Source organism: Siniperca chuatsi, linkage group LG8, assembly GCF_020085105.1.
Source record: "Siniperca chuatsi isolate FFG_IHB_CAS linkage group LG8, ASM2008510v1, whole genome shotgun sequence".
In the NCBI taxonomy this organism is placed as follows: Eukaryota; Metazoa; Chordata; class Actinopteri; order Centrarchiformes; family Sinipercidae; genus Siniperca; species Siniperca chuatsi.
In genome coordinates this window covers 25503729-25522601 of record NC_058049.1, presented here as the reverse complement: position 1 = coordinate 25522601, position 18873 = coordinate 25503729, and the positions used below count along the sequence as shown (strand labels likewise).

Below are 18873 nucleotides of genomic sequence, written 5' to 3'. Positions count from 1 at the left end.
GTAGTAGATATGGAGCCCGGTTCAGCATGTATTTTGAGTTGACATCCTCAGCCAGCCAAAAGTTTATTGCAAATTTATCAGGCTTATTTCCCTTGTACTGGATAAATGTGCACAGGGCCTTGGGGGGGAACAGCTGCTCATCAATGGTTATGTTGGCACCGGGCTTGTAGCAGGCTACGCTGTTCTGAACTAACTTGTTCCAAATGTGCGATACCAGGGCAAACTTGTCATCCTGCAGACGCACGCGTCGGGTCTCTTTTTGTCGAACCGCAAGAGTTTCATTATCTCCTGAAGCGATTTCTGGCCATGGTTTCCTTGAAAACGGAAGCCCCATTTTTCTGACCAAAGCCTGCCCAACTCCATATTTTTGCTCCTGTGCTCCACGGATATATAGCAGCGCTATGAAGGCCTTCAGTTCAGCCACTGTCAGGTCCCATGAGCTGTCACCACGGTGCTGATGTGCCTCAGCCACAGTGCAGTCCCTGATGTGTTTCAGCATGCCATCATCAAACACACACAAGAAGGCAGTGAGCACATCTCCGATGTTGCGCATCTCCGATGTTGCGCTTTGCGTGCGCTGTGGGGCCAGCAGCTTCAGTCAGGACATTTTGGCTCTGCCTTCTTCCTGGAAGTTCAGTTGACTGAAGGACCGTCCACACCGTCCCATCCTTCCCCTTTTCCACAGTGGCCTCGGCCGAGATGACTCAAAGGCGGGTTGAGCACTCCAGTTGGCTCAAGAGCAGGTACTGGTTCGGGAAGGCCTAGGACAACAATAATAACCTAATAATAATAATAGCATAATGATAATAATAACTAGCGAATAGCCCAGGCGCAGGGCAGCACAAGACAGGACAGCGGTGCATAGCGGAGCGCAGAGCAGCTCACCTGGAATGTCAGCCGTGAACGGAACATCTGGATCCCTAGTCTCCGGCGGAAGTAGCCGCCTCTTTTTCCTCGGTATGGACTCTGAATCACTCTCTGATGAGGATGAAGTGTTTTCTTGCACAAAGGAAAGGTCGCCGTCACTTTCCACCTCCGATAGATCCCCTGCATCAGAGTCATCGCTGTCCAAGTTCTGAAGCATCTCCAGGGCCATGGCAGCGGTCATCTTTCTCTTCATTCTTTCATTCATTTCAGACATTTTCTAAAGGCTCCTTATAAACTCCAACCTAGGCAATTACTCAATTTCTTAAATTATTGTACTGATAGCCAATTTAGTCTAATAATTTGTATTTGTCAGCAAATTAGCATATGCTAATAGCACTCGAGACCGCTAGCGACGTTTCTTTGACAATAGTTCCTATTTGTATAACAAAGCGCGTGAAAAATAGAACAATAGAATAGCGCGAAATTCAGTGCAGTCAATATGACCGTGTATGGCTGAAATAGGTACAAATTATCATATTTTCTTTCCCTTTGTGTAATTTATATGAAACCCATTGTAAATAAAAATACAGACACTTTTAGGAAAAGTCACGTACCAGCAGGATTGTATTTTTGTATTCAACAAAGTTATTGCACATATGAATTTCAAAACGGTCAAAATGACTGTCGTGGCCGTTCTAGTGTTAAAAGGAAGATGTTGCAGACACGTGGACTGATTTTATGTTTGGATACGTGCCTCGTCCTGTCCGAGTTTCGGTGTGTAGCCTACAGCACATTTTACACACGAGTGCATACAGAATCAGGGGCTACACGATGCTGGAGTACTATCCAAATTAATATTGAAGAAAAGGTCCATTCCAATGTTTTGGGATCCTTCCCCAAGCACTGAAACAATGAGTATAAACATAGATTACTAACGGAGTTGATCATTTCGGTTTTGCTAACGGTTAGCTGCTGTGGTGCCGCAAGCTAGCCCTGTGTACATGTGTGTGTGCGAGAACATGGCGTGCTAGCTATGTGCACGTTATAACATTAGTTCGTTTGCAACTGAACTAGTGCTGTAACTGTAATGTAACTCCAAAGCAAACACTTTGGTCGCCTACTATTTTAGTTGGTTTGTAACATTGTAAGTCTCGGGCCAAGTGGACTAGATATTGTGAGTGCATCACTAGCAGTGTCTCGGCTGAGCTGTCTGTGGGGGAAGACAGTGGAAACAAACTTGTGTTCAGGACAAAGTTTTGTAAGCAGTTGTGTTGAAGAGTAAGGACTTCACCATTTGGGCGGTCTTGACAGTTTTAGGTACCAATAGTGTTTTAGCTGTAGTGTGCAGGCTAACGGCTAACTCACGCACACAATCAACCTGGTTGTAAGAGAGTCAGGAGAAAAAATGGTTAGCCCAAGTCAGCAAAAGCAACCTGCTGTTCTAACCATAGTTGTATATGTGCTGTGCACACGTATTGTCCTAAAATGAACTTCAGTATGAATAATGTGAATTCATAATTTAATACAAATTTCTAATTTCATTGACAAGCCTACATGTCCACCCTGTAACACTAACAATGCGATGTCATCTTTTCAGAGATTGAGGGGGGAAGTGAGGAAAGTGAGAGAAGGAAAAGTGAGGGAAGAGAGGACAAGGAAGGTGAAGACTGTGGAGATTGAGAGGGACGTACCAGGGACGTACCAGGAGCTAATGAGCTATGAACCAGTGTGCAGGGGCCACGTGAGCCAGGAGCCAGTGCGAAAAACCTGAGGGAGGAGTTAGAAATACGGAAAGATCAGACAAGACGGGCAGAGGGAGCCCTGAAACGGCAGAAAAACATTAACGCTGTCCTACAGAAAAAAATTATAGTCAAGGAAAAGACATTTTTTCAGACATTAAAGAGATCGGTATGAAGAGTAAGAAGGGCATGAGATGGGGAAACACCACAGTTAAAAATGGCAATCACACCGGCGTGGAGCCTCACCTGGGAACCAGGAAGCTTTATGGGGACATGGCGTTACCCGGCCACACGGGAACCGCAATGCATGCGTGTGTTTTCATGTTGGCAGGAAGCACGGCACAATGAAAGCAAGTGAAGAGTTTCGTTGCAAAACGAGATATATCCATTTTGAGAAATGTTGGTTATTTTACATTATTATTTATCAACAGTCAAGTTCATTCACAATTTTTGTACATTAAACTATTACTTGAGCTCAGTGAAGGCCAGGGACACAATATTCTTAAAATCCAGGATATTTTTATTTAATTTTATGTCCATAAATAGTTCATAAATAAGTAAAAACCATGCCAAAATGCAACATATTTATCTTAACATTGTCAAACATCTTAAATCGGTTAAAAACAATACATCATAAATATATGGAATAGTATATACAAAGATTGATTAATAATAATAAGATTCTGAGTTAGTTTTGGCCAGAACATACACAACATAACATTTTTTTTTTTTTTTTTTTTGCAAAACGCTATATATCAACCTTAGGCTATATTCTACTACTGTAATACCATTAAGAAAAGCTAGTGAATCAATGTTTTGTTTGTGTGTGTGTGTGTGTGTGTGTGTGTGTGTGTGTGTGTGTATTTTCTTGAGTGTCACATGGGCTTCAGATGCCAGTGTGTGCCTTTTAGTCTACTCTTTCCCCCTGTGGACATCACTGGTCACAGCCAAAGCGTGATTGTAGAAGGCCTCGACGTTTGCTGGGGCACCAATGGCTTTAAGCAGGCTGATGATGTCCTTCTTCTTCACAGCCTTCACTGTGGTCATCATGGGCAGGGGATCTGCTTTATGCTGGCCCCAGTTGTTGCCTCTCTTCAGGAGAGTGTGCTGGTAGGTGGGACCGCTGAAGGTGGTTCTCATCCCCAACCCTTTGCCATCGATCTCCAGCACCCGGGCTTCGCTGATCTTGTAAGACCGCGTGGACTGTATGAGAGCCTTGGCTGCAGCTTTGTGGTCAAAGCTCTCCCAGTCCTTCCCGTACACATACACAGAGCCATGCTTCTTCAGGATGTTGGTGTATTTGTCTGGCAGGAGGATGGTGTCCTGCTTACGAATATCCTGCTCAATTCTTCCAAAAACTCTGTCAACAGGGAGAAAACTATGGCCACGGACAGGGAAGAAGCACTCCATTTTCACATCTTTAAAGATAGTGCTTCGTAGGCTGGACAGCATTCCCACCATTGTACTGTTCTTGTTCTGTCCATAGCAGGAATCGCTGAAGAGCCTCAAATGGCCAGCCTGTTGGACATCTTCGGCTAGACTGGTTCTCAGGCAGTGGTCCAGGGCAGAGGCGGTCATGTTGCTGTCTTTTCTATTTTGATTTTCAAGCCACACGTAGAGATGACAGTCACTCAGTGCCTGCAGACTCCTCTCTCCATGGTGGACCACAACACCAAACACATACATGTAAAGCTGCCTAGAGTAGTAGGTCTGGCCAATGGGAGACTTGGGCAGAGAGAGGTTCTGCATCATGTCAAAGCAGACAGTAACTGTGTCCTCCACTGCATTTAGCAATGTGTAGAACACCCGGGCTCTGCGTCGGTGGAGCATGACAGACACGATCTCTGCCTTCCTCTCTTCCTCAGTAAGGTGAGGATCTTTCATACGGAGTCTCGAGCTCATACAGGTGGCACAGCAGTCCTTTGCTGGATGCCCAAATCCCAAGTTGAATGAGGTGCAGAAAACATTGTAATACAGGGAGTAGCTGATGTCCCTGTGGTTCTGCTCCTGGAACAGCCGGTGCATTTTGGTTACTGACATGTCACTTGGGAGGTACTTCCGTCCAGGTGCACCACGACGAGCGTAGTGGCTGGCCTTGCACATGAATGAGGACACATGCTGAACTACTGCCTGCCTGTTCTCCATCTTCTCATCAACATTTCTGGTTCCACCCCTGCACTCTGGTCTGGCTTCACCATGTTGACTGAAGTATTTCACCACTCTGGAGACTCTGTCTTTACTAACACCTGTGGAGTACAGAAAAGGTATTAATACGGTTGTCTGTGTTTTTTCTGGAACCTGAAAATCATAAATTAATTGAATAAAAGGCTACACCTCTGGCTTCTACCCAAGATTGAACAGGCCATCTTAGACTATGTTTATAGCACCTGGGTTAAGGATGGGCATTTGAATAAATCTTTTGGATCATCAGTGGGAAAATTAACAATAATTAATCAATTAATCGTAAATATTCATAATATTCAAAAACATAATGCCATAATAAACAAAATGTGACTATGGCGTGTGCCAGTAATCCAGGGCAGTCCCTGAATGAAAAGGTCGGATAACAACGTACGGATGTCTGTGTGCTTGTGCTTCACATAGGGACAGTGGGTATTAAAAAAAAAAAAAAAGCACCGTTGCGCTGCCTGGCTAGCTGAGCTGTCAGAGCAAACAAACTACAGGATGTTTATCGTTTCAACTATCCTTAAACAGCTTTGGACTATTTGTGATTAGTTACAATTTAGATAAGTAAGATTAAGTTAGTTAGATAAACGACTTGTAGCTTGTTACAGAAAGAGTGGAGGCTCCTTCCACACCGCTGCTGAAAACCAAACCTGTATGATCAGAGCGGGCGGAGCCGCGGTGTCACAGTTCTTGTCTCTGTTGCACCAAATCCGCGACACAAGCTCGCCTCGCCCCGTCATATTTAATTAATTATTTCACTGTAATAATAATAATAATAAAAATAGCTTATAGAGTTTATTGGTTGTTGTGAAAAAACAGAACCGTTTATTTTTCTCCATAACCTGTGCCCTCTATGATCCCTTATAATAAATCAACAACAACAAGAATTAACGTGAGGTTTTAGGCTATAAATAATAGGTGCAACCGCATAAATAAATCTTCAGATAGGCTACTCAGCTACATGTAAGAAATTATTTAAAAAATAAACTTACCAAGGACACTTAGAAATGTAGCCTTGCAGACAGGTATCTTGTGATGGGGAGGAGCGCAGGACAAAAGGCAGTATTTCACTGTAACCTCCCTGGCTTTCTTCTTGACATCAGCGGAGACTCGTACCCTGCTGCATTTGTTTATTGTTGACAGACGCAGGAGTATTTTATCCTGGTCCACTTTTGTAGCGTTTTTATACATTTTTGTGAAGTTGAAGGCTACATCTTCATCTGACAGTTTGTCGGCATGACACAGACCAACATTAGGCCTACTACGCAGTCGCATACGATGACCACAATTAATCTTTGGATGTTTTCCCTCCCTGAATGCCTTGCCCGTTTGGTCTCCCCCTTTGATGATTTTCTATAGATGGCTTCCTCTTTCTCCCAACAGCAGCTGGAATGACCGGCTCCAATCCGTCATCCAAATCCATAACGTTAGCTTGACTCTGAAGCTTTGATTCTCTGACTGACAGACAGCTGTTGATCAGTGACGTAGCCTACGTGACTGACAGCTCGCATACAGTATAAACAATAAAATAGTAAACGTTTTTTAGTTAGCCTATTGAATCCTCTTTTTAAAAATATATGGTTTTTTTTTGATATTATCGTTAAATCATTGAGCAAACTCGGAGCACTTCACCGGCGGTGACTCTCTCCTCGCGTGACATCCTGAGCTCGCGCAGCATCCTGAACGTTCTATAGCCTAACCGTTATATCGCACTTTGTAAAGAAACTGGGCTGGCGGATATCGCGCTTTGTGAAAAATACATTTTGTAGTAGGCTTAAAATGTACATTTTTAAATCTTATTAATGGCAGCAATTCACACATAGATTAAGGTACATCTGAACAGTGATTTCCAATAATAAAATCCAAATGTCAAAAAATGGCGTTTATCGCGTTTTGCAACGAAACTCTTCAAGTAGTGGCTTACCACTACAGTGGCAGTTCCACTAATGGGGCAAAGTACAAGCCAATCATCCTCAACATTATTGACAAAGCAGCTTCCATAGGGCTTCATGCGGTTAACGTCACCACCAACATGGGCAGCCCTAACCGGGCAATGTGGAAGGCCTTTGCAGTGGACCACAACGCAACGTCTCTCCCACATCCAGCAAGACCATACAGTCAGAAAAATATGTTAAGTAATTATCTATCTGCAGTTATACTCTCTTTTTACTGTGGTCATTCACATTTAGGTTGCTTATGTGATGCCCACTAAAGTGTTATCACATTTGTGGTAGTTTCTGTAATGTTTTTGAATATTTGTTCAGGGGTAATTAACCTGGTTCCACCATCCATGCACTAAAATATGTTAAATAGAGGTCAGGAGTAATTGTGGCGTTCGCCAGCAGGGGCAGTGTGGCGCTTATTGTGCTCCACAGGGCTTTACGTCAGTTTTGTCTGCTTTGCGGTTTTCCTCTTTCTGCTGAGCGAGATGAAAAACGGACGCAGAGTTTGCCCTGTCTCATTTATTTCTCCTGTTTCCAGGTTGGTGGAATAGTAAATTAAGCTAAGTACCTGAAGTGTAATATGTTGACATTTTGCTGAATGTCTTAATGTCCGCTAATAAGGCTGTGTTATGAATATGTGGACATATATGTACATATAGCAGTACCCGCATTTTCGCGCCTGTTAACGTCACTTGTTGCTACCAAAGTCACGTCGGACAGAGTTTTATTTTTAGCTCCTTGGACATTTTTGTAAAGTCTTAATACTTTTGAAATGTATGATATTGTGTAAGATGTTAAAAGCTAATGTTAAAAACAAATGTGATATATTTTAAAATGGTTAAAAATAGGTTAAAAATCTGTCTGCTCATGCATTTTGGGAAGAGTAAAAAGGACTTTAGCGGGAAATGGAAAATGCATTTAGGAACCATATGTAAGTGATAACATAAGATATGTTTTATTTTGAGGTGAAAAGAGACAACTTACAAGGTAACTTTGATTATTGTCACTTTGATTTATTTAATCACACAAAACTTATAACTCAGCATTTGCTGAAAGATGAAAAAAAGACAAATTGTATTTTATTTTGAAGTTGTGTTTATTTCATAGTGAACATAGAGTGTTTGTAACAGAGGAGGATTTAAATTGTGCATGTCTAATAAATGCTCTCTCCTCTTTCTGCTGAGCGAGATGGAAAACGGACGCAGAGTTCGTCCTGTTTATTTCTCCTGTTTCCAGAGAGAGCATATAAGCTGTTTACGTGGTGCAGACGGTACCTGTAACACTTATCTTATCACCCGTCACTGATTCACTGTCTAACAAACAAAGTGTGCAATGGCTGAATTAACCAAGGAGCAACCTTGCTAGAAGCTTGCCATGTTATCTAGTTGAGCTAGCTACCGTTCAATGTAATCAAGTGTACTAATACGCTCCCAACTTGCTAACTTTAACAACAAATCTAATAACCGAAGATAAGCTTCGATGCCAACGAACGAACGACAATAACTGCAATTCATTTGAGAATGTAGGCCAACTGACATCTGGTCATGGTAGCTTGTGAAGTGTTGCTCACGGTAGCTAACTGAATCTAATCTTTCCAAGGACACTCTGAAGAATCACTTCAGAAGTAGAGCTTAGTGAAATGCAAAGTTTTATTATTTCCTTTCCATTTTTGGTTAGAATGGCCGATAATTCACCTTTGCACACAGTTTGTCATGTGTGGTTGTGCTATCTGTAATGTTACAGGTAAAATATAAAGTTTGTAGGTATCCAAATGTTAAATATAGCTTCATATTCTCTCGATACTTTAACTTTTTGGTAACATACATAGATATGAAGTAATAGTTTGACTGAGCACTCGAAATAGTTATTCCCAAATCATATGTCTATGGACCATATATTAACATTGCAGTTGTAAAGCAAACATTCTGTATTTATATTTGTATTGTCAAGTAATAATAAGTTAATGTTTCTGTTTCTGTAAGTTAATGTTCTACCTTTCAGAAACCAAAACATTTTCCAGCCATGTTGTCCAGGTAAATGAAAAGGTAAATGGCAAATCCACCTTTTGAAATAACACTAGATTGCATTAATAATCAGTGTTCTAAAATCAGCTGTGTTTTGTAGTAGCTATATAGGAGACAGGGGACAGCGGTGAGAAGATGGAGACACGCTTTTATGTAAAGCGTGAGACATGCAGTAAATGGGTGAGAGATGCAAGATGGATGAAAAAGTGAAACATAGACTAGCAGAGTAACATGTTGGTGGGGACGGGGAGATCTGCAGCTGTGACATGTTATCCCAGAAGGGCCTGGTGAAGCCATCAGTAGGTTCAGGGTCATGTCTCCTGATACTGCAGCCCAGGCCACCCACAGGTGCTAAATGGGGTTGAAGCGGTTTCCTGCTGTGCCTTGGCTTGTTGTCTCTCCTGACCTCAACCCCGTTGAGCCCTGGATTGCATGAGTGGGATAACGTCCTACAGCTGCAGATCTTTTTTCCCATACAAAATGTGAATCACCAGCAAAATTAAAACGTACTTTGTCATGCACCATGCACTGTGGTACGTCAGGAAGCTGATCACGTCATCTTCTGACCTACATAAAGCATTATATAGAGCGCTAAATTACATATGACAAAGGGAGAAAGATGATGCCAAGTGTTTTTGAGCACACCTTTATTTCATGCACTCTCACCCACTATGGACCCCAATTTTACTATTTACGTGGAAGCAGTTATATAAACCAGATAATCATTTTAACGTTACCTGCAGTATCTCCCTGCAGCACACATTCTCCACCTCGGTGGGCAGCCGATGGTCATAATGTCCACAAAGGTAAACATCGGCTGAAGCGTGAAACATAAATTCCCTCCAAAACACAAGGTCATTCGTTCATTTCCAACATGGCTAGCGAAAGGATAACTGCACTTGGTGTATCCCTTGTTTACCAATTTAAAATTATTAGCTTCTCGTTGTCAAGATTGCCGTGTTTTCTCCTTATGTGAGGGAGCTACTTAATGTGGTAGTGGATTTCTCCAGCATTGCATGCCCCTTAAACATCCAGTTATAAGTTCTGTCGCGGAGGATGGCAAAAAGTTTAAATATTTTATCTTTGGACGGCAATGCCGTCTACCGTTACCGGTATTCTCTGCCAGCCTCGCTAATTTTACCGCCCTGCTCTCGTCCACTGATGAGCAGCGGGCGCTTACTTCCACATTGCAGCAAAATCTGACCTTGTATGGCAGGGACAGAAAGAGGCCCTCAGAAAAGCGGGGAACATCAAATCAGCACCATTACAGAAGTGTTTAATAGGCACATAAACAGTATAGACACCGTATAACTGTAAGTGTTCAAATATGGGACCTCAATTGTTATGGGAGAAAATGATGAAACTTATTGTTCGCTGAGCCCCATTTCAACCATAAAGACTTCAAATGAAAGTGAAAGCAAATAAAATACACAGAAAACATTCTTAATTCAAGTATGTTTTTATTCACAGTCTTTCCCAGAGAGCAAGCCAAGTTAATACAGACCAACTCATCTCCAGATGACAATAAAAGTGATGACTTTCTGTCCAGTTGAGGACGTTGGAGACGAGTTGTGATTCTGCCTGGTCCACATTGAGAGGCGACGGCGGCGAGGAAAAACTCCCTCTAACAGGAAGAAACCTCGGGAGGAACCTGGCTCTCTGAACGCGGCCCCTCCTCCTGAGGGCTGGGGGAACTCCTGCTGCTCCAGGCCACGACACGAGCTGGTAGACTGTCCTGAACCTCCACCATCGCCCTTCGCCACCTGCAAGAAGACAACAGAGATGGAAACAACACACTTACCTGTGACGTTCCCGTGGCCGCTCACCTGGGATCGATCATGTTCCCCCATCGCCAGACTGCTCTACATCTGAGAGTAGACGCAAAACAGTCAGTCAGTACAGAGTCGGTGGATTTCACCAACCTTGTTCTGAACAAGAAAATGTCTGTGGGCTCACTGTCTGGGTAAACCGTTAAATTCAAACAACATCAGAGTCGGTTTGACTTCAGGACGTGACAGCGTCGTCCTCTTACCCGTCTTTGGTAGAAAAGGATGTAGGCGGTTTGCTGACGCAGACTGCAGACGGACGCCCCGGTTGTCTCTGTGACATTTGAATCGTTGTAGTTGAGCCAGCGGTCATCGGGGTCATCCAGCTCTGCATCTGGGTGCACCCCGTTACTCACGTAGTGTCCTAACAGGAAACAAACACCGTTGGATTAGGTGTCTCAACAAGTGGAGGTGGTGAAGGTTAACCGATTTGGAACTCAACAAATATCAACAATATGACACTTTTTATAATGTTCCCCTCTCTCCCACGATAACAGAATCTTTTACACAACATGTAATGTTTTACTTTTACATTAACAACAATAATGAACGCAGCACGATGAGAAAAAAAAAGTATAATACCCTCAGGGCCATAGCAATGAGCAATAAGTGCTCATCGCATCACTCAACTGGTCAGTTTCAGTACAAATAATAACAAAAAACTCAACAATTTCATTCAAAGCTGCTCCGTTATAATAAGGAGAGTAACTGTCAATAGATGTATCTGCCTCTGATGGACAGCCATGTGTGTACGATGTGTCTGAGAACCTGATGGAGGACTACAGAAGGTGATTATCTTACCTCTGTTCCCTTCGGTGCCTAGATGGCTGATGACACTCACCAGACTGTACCAACCATCAGCCTGAGAAGGAGCACAGTTAACAGTTAGCTCCACACACACACACACACACACCGGCACACACAGACCGAATCTATACTTTGTATTTGACCTCAGGTGAGGTATTTCTTACCTGGCTGGAGGTCACCAGCAGCTCCCTGAAGAGGTCAACTGGGTCGCTCAGCTTCTCCAGCTGCAGGAGCGGAGTGTAGCGAAAACGCTTCAGATGCAGTATCAGCACTCTGTGGACAGGAAATAAAAAGAAGAAAACATGAGCTGGTTCCGAAAGATTGTTGCCATTTTTGCTTTATAAATGACTCAAACATGATGACTATCAATTAATCGACTACACGTTTCAGCACTAGTTGACATTTGCTGGTTTTCACACTGAACATGGTAATTCAGACTTTTCCGATCAGTCTGTGCTTAAATTGCATTATCATGCAAGATTTGAACACGAAATGAATGGAAACTAATGAAAATACATCTGCAAAGCTTAAACTGTACAACGTTCAGCAGATATGGAAAGTAAACGTGATGTGTAGTTAAGGAGGAAACGCTCTGGTATAGTCCTTTCAGGTCCCCAGTGTTGGATGTGATGTCACTCACTTGGGCAGGGTCGCAAAGGTGGACTGCTGGCTGGATGTGTTGGCACCGCAGTCACACCTGAATTCCAAGTCCGTCTCCTGAAAACCAGCACAGAGACAACACGCTGTCAGTTAGGTGATGGATAACAGACAGTGTGCACGTGTGTGTGGTGTGTGTGACTGAAGTGTGTGTGAGTGTTTGTTTTTGTGACGATGTCACTGAAGGAGGACAGGTGTATTTTACCATCAGGGACTCCTGGAGCAGTTCCTGGACTGAATCTCCCGGCACCAGGTTGAGAGACAGGATGGTGAAGTTCTCCACTTGTGTAAACCGGGCTCCACAGCTGCACATTAAAGGGACAGTCCACATAACAAATTACAGCCAGCTTATGACAAAGGCACAGATGGATTCAGGTGATCAGGACAGTGCAAACTATAACTTAGTCCACTGAGTGTAAGTATTCTTATGTTTTTTTTTTTTTTTGCTGAACCGCCCCTTTAAAGATAAACAAGGAAAAGTTCATGTTTCTCCTGCCATCATCTGCTGTGTGTGATGTTTTTACCCCTTGCAGGTCCTGGTGTTCTGCATCTTGAACACCAGGTGGTCCTCGACGGGGCATCTGTAGCTTTTTCCTAAGCTGGCGGCGACCTCCTGCAGCAGAGGGGACAAACTCCTCATCTGATCCAGGACCGTCATCAGGAACTCGTGAGCGTCCTGAACACACACAGAGACATACAGAGCGTCCGTTACACAGAGAAGAAACTATCAGAAGGAAGAGAAACAACAAGAATTATCAAATCAGATGACTCACTTTCTGGTAGTTGTCCCGAAACTCAGGAGCCTGGACTGAGAGGGCCCTCTTGAACATATCGAGGGCCTGGAGTTTGTGGCAGGAGTCGACGGAGCGGTGACTCCACACTACGTCCATGAATCTTCTGCAGACGGTGAAGAAAAAATAGGACTGGTGAGTTTCTGCTGTTGGTGTGTGTGTGTGTGTGTGTGTGTGTGTGTGTGTGTGTGTGGCTGCTGTACCTCATCAGTTCAGCCTCAGGCAGTGAACTCCACACGTCCTCCTGGCTGCTGACGTCCCTGATGAAGTCCGCCAGCGTGATCAGGCTCTGGAGGCTGGAGTTCATGTAGCACATCTGGGCCGGGTTTGGAAACCTGACACGCAAACACAACACGTCAGAACACACAGCAACATCAGAAAACTCCTCGGTGACAAAGCAGGGGCTCGATTTCTCTTAAACAAATAAATCAACAACTTTGTTTCTCGAGTCGGTGTGTTTTTATGCAGATTTACTCACCCAAGCCAGTCCTGCTGACCTCCGAGGCTCTGGGAGCCGATGGCCTGCGCCACGGTGCTGTGACGCGTTTTGAGAGTACAGGAAGAGAGAGCACGGTCAGACACACACGGCCAATAAAATGGCAAACATGAAGCTGTGAGGCTGGTACATGCCTGGTTTTACGCACATTTTCAATTTGCGCGTAAAAAAATTCAGAAAAAGCCGAAATATCGCGCAAGCTAGCTGCAGCCCTGCTCCTAATATTTGCATAACAGTAGTGGACGGAAACACGCATTCACTCGCATTTGTTTGGCTATTAAAGCAGAGGCAGCAAACAAACAAGATCCTCCACGGTATGTGGACACAGGTGAGTCTGACTGAGTGAGTGAGTTCAGTGCTAAATGTTGCCCAAACGTGCACCTATACGCAAATGAATCATGAATCGTAGTCTGAAAACGATGATTTGTCCGATCAAAGTAAACAAACATTACGAATCTGATCAGACATTCAGTGGCAGCCTTGGATTCTGCTGCTGCCACATTTCAGTTGGTACCAAAAAGCTTCAATACCCAGCCCAACTCTATTTTTGTGGTGATGAAAATGAACTTGTGTTTGTGGACTCACCTTTTGCAGGACGAGCCCTGCATGGCCAGTGTCTTGCACACGGTCTGCAACATTAAAGCCATAAGAATGGGCAGCTTGTCCATTTTCTTCTTTTTTGCTCCCTTCTCTGCTGCTTCCTCCTCATCGTCAGTGGGAGCTTTGAACTCAACCACCTCATCAACATCATCTGCAGCACACAGAGTCCTGTCTGTAGCTTTGACGGGGCTGCAACATGGAGAGAGAAACATTCTGCATTCTGTATTTTTGCTTGACTTTCACACGTCAGCGATGTGAAATGAGTCTTGTTACCTCCTGTGAGGCGAGCGAGGGGTCCTCTGCCGTCCCTCGGCGTCTGCGGCTGGAGCGACTCGACGTTTTCTCTGTTGGAGGAATGTCTCAGCGGTCAATATTACAGGGACGCACTTTACTGAGGTGCAGACTGGCAAACGTGTAGTTAATGTGAAGCAGTGAAACTCACTCCGCAGCAGTCAAAGACTCTGCACCTCCAGCGACTCTTCCCCGTTTTTAGACTTCCAGCTGTTGTTGTAATAGTGGCTGGGCCATGTGAGGAGGCGGCTTTGCTGAGAGACACAAACACAGCTGATTATATTACTGTTCACTTAGTTTAAACTGTGGAGGACTCACCTGAAGCGAATCCCTCCGCAGTCTGCGATATTTTCACTAATACTGCCAGGAGAAGGCCTTTGGTTCACAGTGAGGCTGCTTCTGCTGACACTGTGGGCCCTGTCGGTAGGAGGGGTGGGACTCCCTTACCTCTGCAGTGGGCCGGCGCGCTGTCCATCTCCCACGGGTGCTTTTGGACTCCTTTTTTATTCTGTAGAGTAAAAACAAACATTACAATCATCTTTTGTGTCCAGAGTCTAAATGTAAACCCTACAAAGAATTCAAATCAGTTTAAAGTGAAGCCCTGTCACTTCCCGTGGAACATACCACTGTTGAACCGAACAGTCTGTACCACCAAAGAGTCCTCCCTTTACGGTTTTCCGTAGAGGTCTTGGCGGCAGGAGCGTCTGAGACGGCGACTCTGGTGATAAACACAAACACAGTCGGTGTGGAACGAGTCAGACTTCATTGAAAGGGTTTGTTCAAGGGTATTCATCACTCTTTAGAGTAAACGCAACATGTTAAAAATATTGACAAATAATATATATTTTTTAGACATCTGAAGATGTCATCTTGGGCTGCGGGAAATTGCAGTGGGCATTTTTCGACACTTTATAGACTAGAATGAATAGATATATTGAAAAAGCAATAGTCAGATCAATCAATATTTAATTTAATTTAATGTAAATTTGTGTCCATCCAATTTAATAACTAAGGATATACTAAATATTAAAAACAGTATAATACATCCTCATAAAGTTGTGACCCAGGTCTTAGACTGCAGTCATTTGAATTTAATAATAAACTGGCAAAGTGGGGAGTGTAACCAGAGCTGGTTTTAAGTCCAAATCAAGACTAAAGTCCTAATAAGCAAATTGCAGGTCTCTGTTTTTTCTGTTCTCTTATTAGATCTCTGACCTTTGCAATGCAACATAATAGTCCAGTAATAAATCCTTTGTCATTTTTGAGGCTGCTGTTACTGTTGTTTGGCTTACATCATGTTGTTAGGTGCTTGTGATGTTTTTGCTCCTTCATATTTGTAAATTACGTGAACAAAATATCTTAAACAACTTCCGGTATACCCTAGTCTAATATAAAAACCACTACAAATTGCATTACATTATGGAAGTGTTTCTATTTTCCTAGTTATTCGCTTTACTGTCTTCACGAGGAGCTTTTCTTACCTTCCACTAGAGGTGGAGCGCGGTCTGCTCCTATTCTCCACAACTTTTTCAGTCGTGTGTTGATTTTTCTGTGGATGATAAAGAAAAATAAACACGTTTAATTGTAAATTGTAAAAAATAATGTGCCATCATAGCAGATATAAGCTGACTTCAGAGACAACAGTATCTACAACACTCTTGTTGAGCAAAGTCAGAGAAACACTAATATTCCTGATTTATAACTTCCCATAAACAGTGTAGAAACTGTGAAACAAACCTTTCGTCGAAAGCAAGGCGGTATAAACATGTTTGCAGATCTTTTCATAGCTAAAACTTGAGTCAACTGTTGAGCAACTTGTTTCAAGTGTTTCTGAATCTCAAATGAAAACTCTCAGGAGTCTGGAGCTGCTGTGATATCGTGAAAGTTCTAGTATGTGAGGCTCTATGACACACATCAATTCTATAGTCAACAGAATAGAATAGAATTCTTAATTACACATAAAAGGCTTCAAGAATTTCAGCAGGCCTCTAAAAGTAGGCTGGTGCACAATATGTTTATCTTTGAATGGATAAGGCTGGTGGTGTTCTTCTTATTGTTAACAGATTCCATTAAAACACCCAAACCAACAGCTGATCCTACTAACAAGTACGGTCGAGTTTCCAAAGCCTGATATGGCTAATTCCTCTGAGCCATAGCGCTCCATTGTTGTCCAGAAACTATTACAAACACATCAATGAGCCACACTGTTGCACTGGGCGACATCTTCCCTCATTACCATCAGTTCAAAGTGAAAAAAAAAAACAACTATATTGAGTTATTCATTTTCTTTTAAAGCAATGTATGTTCTTTTAAATGACAGCAGCTTTTACACCAAAATACTTTTACTTTCAAAACCTCTTGACTTAAATATTGTATGAGGGATTGGACAGGGACGTCATAAATGATCATATTTAATTCCTTCTTGTCCTGCTTCTGTCCTACCTTCTACCTCAGTGCACAAAAATAGCTTGCTTCAGCTTTCACTGGATTATATTCCTGGTTTCTTTTATAACTCTTAGAAGTACATGTCTTTTTTAAACCCACCAGCGAAAAGCATAAAAAAAAAAAAAATGATGTCCATACAGCCTCCTGATGCAATGGGGGATTCCTCACCTTTTACCTGAAATAAAGTCTTCACTGTTCACTTGAGAAAGTGTCCGAACGGCTATAAATACATTTTAAACTACGCTGAATGATTTCACACACTTGGACATGAATCTATTGATTTTGGCACTCTTCTTTATTATTTCTATAATAGCTGCTTCATTGGAGATATCCATTTCATCTCCGTGTGCAGCTTGTCCTCAAGTCTCAAGTTTCCAGAATCAAATTATTGTTTCCTGTCGAATGCTGCTGCTGTCGCCCACGTAGCTGCAGCTCACTGTAGCTGAAAAAATCATCATGTTTACAAGGGCCTTTATTGGCTGAGCTAATGTCATGACCCCAGGGCCTGCTAAACCCATTCACTACCCATTGTATAGGTATCATGGGCATAACTGGCATCATTGCCAATGGTAAATGTAACAGTGCAGATTTTGAACTCTCCCTGTGCATTCATGGTGCTAGTGTATAGTTTTACATTGTTACAGATACAGTTGTTGTATAAATGTAATACTAAATGTGTGTATTTAAATCATGGATCCATAGGAAAATGTTTATTAATGTTAATTATTCAGGTTTTAAGGATAGCTGCAGTTTATTATAACTTCAGATTTATTTTTTTTTTGTTGTAGTTTTGGCCATCACTTACGATAACATTGTACTCACCTAATGCTGAGATCTCAGAACGTGGTGACATCGCTAAAAACAGGTCCAGCGGGGTAACATATTCCTATGGCCATCTGAAAGCATTGATATTGGATGATTCTGCAGTTACAACCTTCAGAACGTTCAGTGCTAAAGTTTTAAAGGTCATTTATGTATACAATATCTGTGAATGGCAACTGAAAGTTAGGGGAAAATTTTGTTTATCGTTGAAAAAAATGGTTAACTCCTGGTTAGGGTTCGGCAACTAAAACACAACGACTGTAATCCATATTTTTACATTAACAATGGATGACGTACTTGTATGTGAAAGGGGTTGCACGTAGTGATGAACCAACAGACAATTATCCCCCGACTCTGCAGTTTCCCTCAGCTCAGTGGCGCTTAATAGCATCTTTCAGCTCATTATTTTGGTTTTATGTCTCTTAACCAGTAGGCGAAATGTGGGGGGATGAGGGGGGATGCCATCCCCCTTATTAGCAAAATGACCAAAATCCGTCCCCCTTGTTAACCTGCTCAAAAGATGCTCTGTGCTTTGTCTCGTAGTGGCGCTTCACATTGCCGCTTGTAATAATCACCACAATCTCTGAACATATGAGACGTACTGGGTTTGAACTGCCTGTGGGAGGGCGGAACATGTCTGTCCATTCTTGATTAAAAGCTCTGTTTCCGCCGTCTACTCTTCACTTTTTAGGGAACGCCATGTGAACATTTTTTCTCTGACTCGTCTCTGACTCAAGTCGCAATGTTCATCGGAATGCACAGATTTGATTGGCTGAGCAGCATCACGTGAAATGATTTACAATGCATGTAATTGGTCTGTGAGTTTCCTGGGCCGCTAAACCAGTGTCATAAAGGCTAGAAAAGCTGTGCTGATTAAAATAGAAACACTCCGTCAAAATGTAATGATTCTCAATAATTTATCGATTATCCCCCCTTGTTAAAAATGAACAAATTGCCTACTGCTCTTAACATCGCTATTTTGGTTCACTCTCATCACTCAGCAGCAGCACCAGTTTTCAGCGAAGAAACCCAGTGTTCGCTACCTGCCCAGCACCGAATGGCAAACAGGCAACGTTAGCGACTAGCTAGGACGTTGTGGAGTGATCAGCAGCTTAAGAGACTAAAAAAGACTAAAAACGGAGCTAAAAGAAGAGTGCAATTGGACTCACATTCAATGGGTAGCCAGAAACAACTTCAAATAAATGCTACTGTTGTTCTGTGTCTGCTGGATGTACAGTACAGTATGACCAAGTGTTAACACGTTTGCCACATCGACCTAAAATGTGATGATACTGTATATCAGTGTTGTTTCTGCTGCCCCCAAGTGCCCCAAAAACAAGGGGTGATTGGCTGGGTAACACACAAGTACGTATGTAAC

General features: G+C 42.8%; 2 protein-coding genes and 1 long non-coding RNA gene across 3 annotated transcripts; all 3 read right to left on the bottom strand.

Annotated features, from left to right (window-relative positions):
* Positions 1–3418: 3418 nt before the first annotated feature.
* On the bottom strand, positions 3419–6068 carry LOC122880762. Its single transcript, XM_044206188.1, has 2 exons — positions 5786–6068; positions 3419–4852 (listed from the first exon to the last, which is right to left on the bottom strand). The coding sequence occupies exons 1-2, from the start codon at positions 6066–6068 to the stop codon at positions 3519–3521; spliced, it is 1617 nt and encodes a 538-aa protein (XP_044062123.1). The 3' UTR covers positions 3419–3518.
* A 4114-nt stretch (positions 6069–10182) lies between these two features.
* Positions 10183–14727, bottom strand: LOC122880642 (ubiquitin carboxyl-terminal hydrolase 37-like). Its single transcript, XM_044205965.1, has 14 exons — positions 14676–14727; positions 14380–14482; positions 14211–14281; positions 13923–14126; positions 13320–13376; positions 13045–13176; positions 12824–12947; positions 12575–12726; positions 12256–12355; positions 12034–12110; positions 11558–11666; positions 11388–11448; positions 10793–10950; positions 10183–10628 (listed from the first exon to the last, which is right to left on the bottom strand). The coding sequence occupies exons 4-14, from the start codon at positions 14003–14005 to the stop codon at positions 10623–10625; spliced, it is 1059 nt and encodes a 352-aa protein (XP_044061900.1). The 5' UTR covers positions 14006–14126; positions 14211–14281; positions 14380–14482; positions 14676–14727; the 3' UTR covers positions 10183–10622.
* Positions 14728–14852: 125 nt separating this feature from the next.
* On the bottom strand, positions 14853–17132 carry LOC122880643. The gene is made up of 3 exons (XR_006378991.1): positions 15966–17132; positions 15710–15777; positions 14853–14946 (listed from the first exon to the last, which is right to left on the bottom strand). It is a non-coding gene; the product is annotated as an uncharacterized LOC122880643 (long non-coding RNA).
* Positions 17133–18873: the final 1741 nt, after the last annotated feature.

Excerpts from the sequence above, each read along its gene's own strand:
- LOC122880642 (XM_044205965.1), bottom strand. The coding sequence starts at position 14,005 with ATGGACAAGCTGCCCATTCTTATGGCTTTAATGTTGCAGACCGTGTGC. Across the intron at positions 13,177-13,319 it reads GGTCAGCAGGACTGGCTTGG|GTTTCCAAACCCGGCCCAGA; the intron begins GTGAGTAAATCT and ends TTTGCGTGTCAG. Across the intron at positions 10,951-11,387 it reads AGGCACCGAAGGGAACAGAG|GACACTACGTGAGTAACGGG; the intron begins GTAAGATAATCA and ends GTTTCCTGTTAG.
- LOC122880762 (XM_044206188.1), bottom strand. The coding sequence starts at position 6,068 with ATGCGACTGCGTAGTAGGCCTAATGTTGGTCTGTGTCATGCCGACAAA. Across the intron at positions 4,853-5,785 it reads TACATTTCTAAGTGTCCTTG|GTGTTAGTAAAGACAGAGTC; the intron begins GTAAGTTTATTT and ends TGTACTCCACAG.